We start from the raw sequence: 7,489 nt of genomic DNA, 5'->3' as shown, positions 1-7,489 counted from the left end.
GCTGCTCGTGATTTCTGCGACTACACGGTCAGAGGTAAGAAATGTTGTCAAAGTAAAGTATGCACTGCCGAGACGATACAAGTTTGCTATGAGCAGTGACGCGTAAGAGAGTGTTTGAGAGAAATGGAAGCTCTATATTGTCTGGAGGGATTTTAAGAGAGAACCAGCTTTCCTGGAAGGCAGTACGTGCTCAAGTGCGCACCAGCCAATGACTGAAGTGGCATGTGAGTAGTGCATACCTCTGATATGGTGGTGAATGTGTGCGTTTGTGCCTTTACGTAGTGGATTTTCACAGTTCATGCAACATAACGGGGTGAGTGAAGCCTCTGCGTGTCGCGACTCATGCGCCACGAGTTACAGTTTAGATTACTCCACTTTTATGATCAGTTTGCACCTTAGAGTAAGATATCAATCTGACACAGAGTACCTTCCCATGTGCATCCCTGCCTAATACACATACAAAGTAATTTTCTTTTACCAACTGACAGAACATGCGTCATGAAATTCAATTTGTGAGGCATTCACTGGGAAACCAATAAACACAAACCCAAGTTATAATGACCAGCTTTACTAATTACAAAAATGTAGATTATCAGCTGGAGTAGTACCATGAAGAGGCATATTTTTAAAATAAATAATTGTTTCCCGAAACAATAGACACGTTTAAGAAATTGTTCGATCATGGCTTTTTGAAAAGTGACGTTCTCAAAACCCATCCTCATCCATTCAACGTTACACACCCACGTAGACACTTAAATGAGCCAGATCACAGAATGCACGACAAACCAAAACGTTTTATCGATGGCCATTTCAGATTTTGGAATAACGTTCTGCAGCAAATATTATTGGCCATGTTAAAAGTGCAGACATTTCCCATCATGTCATTCAAAGTAATAACGGTGGTTTTTCGTGAGTCTTCAATGTCATATTTAACGACAACAAAGTGGTATTTTTTAGATACCAAATAATTTGTGCCTTAGTGACGCAATGATGTGTCGTTGAGACTACGTTAATTTGCTCATAGAGGATACTTACCATAAATGAGTCTGATTTTAAGGAATACGTGAAATATGCACGCACAAGAATATAAAACATCCTGTTTTAAGTGATTTAATGTTGTTAAACGCAGTCCAATCGATGCATTCGGCATTATTTACAATCCTCTTTTGAGGAACCAAGCTACGCGAAATGTGTATGAGTGAGAAAAATTGCGAATAATATGATGCTTTGGGTCCTTACCCCAAATTCATGCCTTTGCTTTGTTAATATGATCTTCAATGTTGTATAACGCATCTGCACGTATGGAAATAGAGAGTGTTGGTGCATTTTGAGGAACTAAAATTAGGCGATATCTGCCTTATTGTGATCATTTTAGCAGTGCATTAAGGTGGGTTTGCGATAATTTAATCGTTTCTAACATTACTTTTAAACACATAGCGTAGCCATCTTGTGTTGGAGGGAATTCGGATACCCAAGGTCCGGAAATCTGCGGGTGTACGTCGTTCTTGGTGCGATGTCTGACGCTGAAAAACTAGTCGAAGCTGGGGTATTTTAATTCAAATATACTTTACTTTCGAATTTTTTCGCAATACTTGGTGGTCGCTTTGTGCTTTCACTATTAAATCTTACCCTTGCTTATGTGCCTGTGTCCACTTTAGGAGTTATCGTCTTTCATCTTTGTAACAAGGTAGGCTATGCTTTTCGTCCGACTACAGTGTATCTTGATGCATTTCGGGCAATAAAGCAATAGTTGCATCCTACCCATTTATCCTTTTTAACAACTTTGGGTTTTTGACTTGCGTAGGATTTCCTTATGAGAGGCCTTTTATGCCAAATAAACTTGATTTGCTCATTTTACACGACTTAGCATACCAAACCAATACGAGGCTTTGGAAACCACTGCAGATTTAGCCAGGGTACTCCTTTGTTTGCATGCGTAACAGCCCTATCGTACCTCTTTTTTACACAATGCACCAGATGATTGGTTTTGCCATTTTTAGTGCAAATATCCTGACGATCCTCTTGTTCTTCGACCTCAAGTTGGTGGAGATCTACTCCAAGGTCGCTCTCCCCGTGGCTTCTGCCGGCCGCGCAGCTTCATTCTCCGTCTGATGCTCATTTGCGTCATCCTGGCCACAATCGCCGGATGCATTCTTATCATCTTTGCTATGCGTCATTCGAGCGCCTGGCCGTGGCACCGTCATGCCTACCATGCTGTGCCCACTGCCGGTTTTTGCCGCGCCCTTACGCCCTTCCCTGGGCTGGACGTTGAGGAGCGCTTCCTCTATGAGCCCAGCGCCATCACCATCACCCACGGGCCTGTCGCTGGCTTCCCTGCCGTCTCTATATTTCATCTGTTGAACGATGCTATGACAGTTATGCGAACTCACGGAACCTGCTATGTCTATCCTTTCACGCGCGAGGTCTCTGAGGCCGTGCCTGTCGATGAAACTGTCATCGAGCGTATCAAGGTGGGTTTCTTGGTCTTCCTCTTCACTAGTTACAATTGCATAGGCTGTAAACACCGGTTTATTCTCCTTAGGAATCATGAAGCATGCTAATTAATCTTTTTATAAAGCATTCCCCCCCAAATATACGATTTCAGTGCACTCTCGGCCGCATCCTTCAAGCAACTTCAAACGCTATTTCATAGCATTTTCCTTGAAATTTCCTGTTCCATGCGTTAAAATGCTTTTTGCTCATAAACGTTACAACACTTTTAAACATCTTTTTTTCTGTGGGAGTTCTAACGCATAAGTCATCCATCTGTTTCGGGACCGTTTTTCATTTTTGTCTAAACTCACTGGCTTAAATAATGATCGACTCTCCATCGTTTTCCCAAGTAATTGTGTCTGTTCAGTTAAGATTCCGATTTATAACACATGGTTTGTTACTTTCTCGTTACTATCTAAAGACCCATCGTTAACTGAATCATCAGCATAGCGACCATCTTGTGGCACTTTTGCATTCACTCTACCCACGAAAACGGTGGTAGCTCTCGACACCTCTATTTCTATTACTGCAAAATCACATTTGCTTCGTGGCAATCATTCTCAATCGTGAAAATTCCATAAAACGCCAGATCTTGTTAATATGTTCACTGTGGAACTTAGTTTGTCACCAAGATGATTCGTGACTTATTCCACTGAAACTTAAGATCTTTCAAAATATGTATATGTAAACCTCCATCTCTATATAAAGGGTTACTTTCTCACGTTTAATTAAACGCTTTTTGACTCATTTGTGGCTGTTCAATCTCATGATATCTAAAATATGTTGTGGGAGGGCAATGCATTCTCTTGCTTACGCAACTAACAAGTTGCATCCGTACAGTTAATATCACCACAATTTTTCACTGCCGTGGTTCTTTTGTATAAAATTCCAAAATCTGCTAATTCACTATAGTTTAGCATGTATTATTTGCGTGGGACTTAAAATCTTCCAAAATACGTAAATTTCCACGTCTCTTCTTTACCTAAGTTGTGATCAGAGTCTTAGTGCTTTCTGGCTTATCGACATCGTGGTTGCTGCAGCTTGTGTGCTTGAGTTTTTGTCTCCTGAGTTCCCTTACATGCGCAACTACCATAAATTATATATTTTTTACAAATCTTGGAATCTCGCAGCTTTTTGGGATCTCTTCGACGCCTCCTTCAGCTGAAAGTAGTTATTTGTGTTAATGTCTATCAAAGAGCGAATTTACAAACTAACGGTAGAACCTCAGCATCATTGTACAGTCGGGTGATTGACTTGACATATGGGGAGGAGATTTTGTCCAAAGCTCAATAAGTCTCAAAAACTCGTCGCTGTTATTGTACTCGCGGACTCATTTTTTGTAGTTATCATAAAATAACCTGCCGCTCATTCTAATTATGAAAGTAGTTCCTCATTTGATGAACTTTCAGTGGGCTTTCCGACTCTGATTTCGGCGTCTGTTTGTAAGGGTGTACTTTCTTCCTTTTAAAGGGAACTCACGACTCCAACATGGTTCAGTTTAAGTCACCATTTGGTATGCGTCTGTTTATGGTGTCGCCCAACCGTGGAAAGCGCATCCAGATAAATCATCCCGCCGCTTCCACCAACTGCTCGGACGTGCCCATCTTTCGTCTCGTTGAGATGGTCCTTTCTCAGACCTCTATGCATCTGGATCCGGTGAGTTTTGTCTTCTGAACCCCTTCTTGATCCACATTCCATTCTTACAGATAGGGTCCTGTCGATTTAACCGCACGCCTTACCTCACTTTGCCGACCTTTGGCAAGTACTAACAGCGCTGGGTCACCTGACAAATCACTTCAGCCACGATCGGCTGTATTTTCGCACCTGCAAATGGTTGTGCCACTGCAAGCATCCCTCCTACCGTGTCTATAAGGGTAAGAGAAAGGCTTAGTCGTCGGACTCGGAACTGTCCGTCCAATGTGAGCAATCCACCGCGTTCTTTGGTTGTTGGCCTAAGTTGGTTCTAAAACCCGATAGTGGTACAGAAATCGGATTTAAATTATCGGATATAATATGATGGTAGTTTAGGGTAAACTTGGGAATTTTTCAAATGATGAGTCGTCCTATTATGTCACTTAAAGCACTAAATTGCTGAATCATTTCGTGAAAGAGGTGTACAGTCAGACAAAAAGGCAAGGTTTTAATTTGAGGGAATTTGCAAGATGTAAAGATGGGAAATTCTGCGTTCCCAGTGCACCGTAATGATGCTAGATGCAGATGATGTTTGAGGTTGAATAGTAGCATCTCTTCAGGTCGCACGTGTAATCATTAGTTAATTTTGGACGTACCTGCTGATGATATGCAAGCTATGGAGACGCAGTATGCATACAACATGTCTTGACTGGGATTCTCTTTCAGTTGACAGTGAATTTTTCTCGTAAACGTGAATATGGAGTCATAAACTTGATGTGGATCATTTCTGATTCAAACCTGCAAGGGATCAGTAATTGATAAGACATAAAATAGGGTCATCTGGGGCAAGGTTCATTCAATCGTCAATCAAATAAGAACTTTACTCATGTTTATGCATTCCTCGCGTCCACTGCACGTTTTAATCCGAGTCACCGATTATTGGGAACCTGGTGTCGGTGTGCGCGAGTGAACCGGATCCTATTGTAGCCCTTGGCCAAGCAACCAGTAGATAAGACTTTAATGCAGGCGTCTTTACTACCTACGTAACGGGTAAGCAGAGGGCACGGTCAGTAAGTACAGGCCTGGCGGCTATGAAGTTGAGACAGCCCGAGTAAGTCTGTGTTTTGATTATTCCACTTACGCGTAAGTATTTGTAGCCGATCAGCCCTGGCCTTCAAATGGTTATTAGAACAATTAGACTACGGCTGTGCCATAAGGAGGGACTGGGCGAGATCGAGACCTCCTGGAATGTTCGAAGATTAGCGATCAATTGGAACCTCTGGAAAATCAAACATTTTTAAGGGTTGCAAAGATCTCCAGCAGCATAATACAGGTCTGATGATTGACAACGGGGTTATATTTCCGAGGTAGTTTTTATTATACTTGCCAATGCCTTTGGTAGTCATTATGAAATTGGGTTTCACATTCCGCTGTTCGTGCTTGCATTATTCCCTCTGGTTCCCATCTCGCTTGTTATTGCGTAATCTGGAGACCGATTCTTGTAAAAACTACATGCCTTAAAAAAAGACAAGAGGTGTTTCGACTTCAATACAAGTTGGGGCCATTGTGTGCGACAGGCGATATCTGCTTAGACTACGTGTTTGAAATTGCTTTGGCAAAACTCGTGTTGCTGATTGTATGCATATGCGGAATGGGGACGAGTGCAAGAGGGGAACATCACGTCTCTGGCAATGCTCTTTGTAAATATGTGCAGTAAATCATTTATTTGTCCCTTGTTATTCGAATGTTACAAAAAACTAAGCTTTAGAGCCCTCAACTTTCGACTTTATCGTTGCCCTTACCTTCTTTTTATCTGCACAATTTATCTACCTTGATCTGCCGCTTGTGATTTCGAATTGATGAAAGCGATTTCCGCAGGTGTTGATGACTTGTGTAAAGGTAAATAAATGATAATATTGGTGCCTGGGTTTTCCCTGTATGCCCCATAAAAGGCACTTAATTTCCCGTCCTATATTACCTTGCTTACGCAAATTAGGGTTCAAGTAGTTTGTACTCGCCGCATCACTGATACCATCAAAAGTGCGAATAATATTTCACTAATTCTGGGTTGCTTGAGTCTTAAGAAGCTTTGAGAATTCCGTTGCTATAGGCCGACGTTTTGGCTACAATAGAGCACGATCTTAGTTGGCTGGATTTTCATGTTAAATTCAAGTCATTGTTTGCTTTGGTATGCGGAATTGAGAGCTTCGCTGTGATTTTATACTTCGTCTGAATTTTCCATCAGTTCTCCCTCTTTCCCGTCATCATCATCATCATGAGATGTTTTAATCTTGATTAAGATGTACGATGTTATATGCACCTCTTGGCTATTACTATATGGCCTCTAAATCTTACTATTTAAGGAATTGGTTTCGCACTTTCGTTATGTATGGAGAAAATTTGTAAGCGTTACCAGGCGTTTGCGCGTGCATCACATTGACAGACATCGGAGGCTGCGATGTCGCCTGTGATTTGCTCGAAGGAGTGTCCTCCAGGCGAGAGCCGGGACAGCTCTGGCGCTCCACGACAGGTGTGCCGCTGTCCCCCGAAGGAAACCCCGTTGACCGATCTCTCGGAGCAGCCTGCCGCGCAGTTGTCGCTTCCGTTGGCAGACGATGAGGGGGAGGCCGAGGATGGAGACGCCTTGGGAGATTCCGGTGAGTGGAAGTTTGTTGTCATGGCCAATCTAATTATACGAATTTTTGACCTACTTATGCGTGTCATAAGTTTGTTTTCAAAGTCACGTATTGAGTTAATGCGACTTGTACGTCCTATTTAAACTGCTCTTTTAGCTTCTGGATTTCACACCATAAAATTATCATACAGTCAAAATTTTTGCTTAGATTAATAGTGCTGTAATAGGAAAGTCATGATTAGGTGGATGTGCTCTATTTACTCCTTTAAGTGGCCAATTTGTTAGAGACCGTTTATGGTGATGTGGTCTTCTAACCGTAAAAAGCATAGTAACCCAAGACTGCATATTGAGATGATTGAGTGCTATAATATCGGCGGAGAGCAAAAAACATTTCTTATTGTCAGTATTACTGTCGTCTTCTTCTAATGCCACCTCCTTCATTTGCTATAAATACCCACCCCATTTTCAGATTGAGTAAAAACTAGCAACTAAATTAAAGCTGCAATATCTCCCTGCGCTTAAGTGTCCGACAAAGGCCTTAAAGCATAATATTGTTCATCAGAATGCCAACGTTTTATTGTTCTGAAATGGCCCCAGCATCTGCACTGCCCATTTGGCTAATTCAACTCCCGCCCAGAGGTAAAAAAAATGCAAGACGTAAAACGAAAATACCTTGCATCGATGTTGTTTTAAAATCAAACGGCCCATTTCGCAATCTAGAACATCGGT

The 7,489-nt window shown here is 41.9% G+C and overlaps 1 protein-coding gene across 1 annotated transcript in view; it reads left to right on the top strand. All coding sequences in view use genetic code 11, as the record gives it.

Moving 5' to 3' along the window:
• Positions 1–1,513: 1,513 nt before the first annotated feature.
• The window catches only part of EGR_01041 (hypothetical protein), a gene marked incomplete at both ends in the record, with an annotated part of 7,611 nt that continues 1,635 nt past the window's right edge, over positions 1,514–7,489 (top strand). The window contains 4 exons of the mRNA XM_024490290.1: positions 1,514–1,546; positions 2,001–2,471; positions 3,964–4,149; positions 6,569–6,782. Of these exons, the coding sequence (XP_024355109.1) occupies positions 1,514–1,546; positions 2,001–2,471; positions 3,964–4,149; positions 6,569–6,782 (904 nt within the window). The remainder of the gene's footprint in view (positions 1,547–2,000; positions 2,472–3,963; positions 4,150–6,568; positions 6,783–7,489) is intronic.

This window comes from Echinococcus granulosus (assembly GCF_000524195.1).
Source record: "Echinococcus granulosus chromosome Unknown EG_S00004, whole genome shotgun sequence".
Taxonomy (NCBI): Eukaryota; Metazoa; Platyhelminthes; class Cestoda; order Cyclophyllidea; family Taeniidae; genus Echinococcus; species Echinococcus granulosus.
Note: the sequence above shows the minus strand (reverse complement) of the source record. Positions and strands in the feature narration are given on the sequence as shown.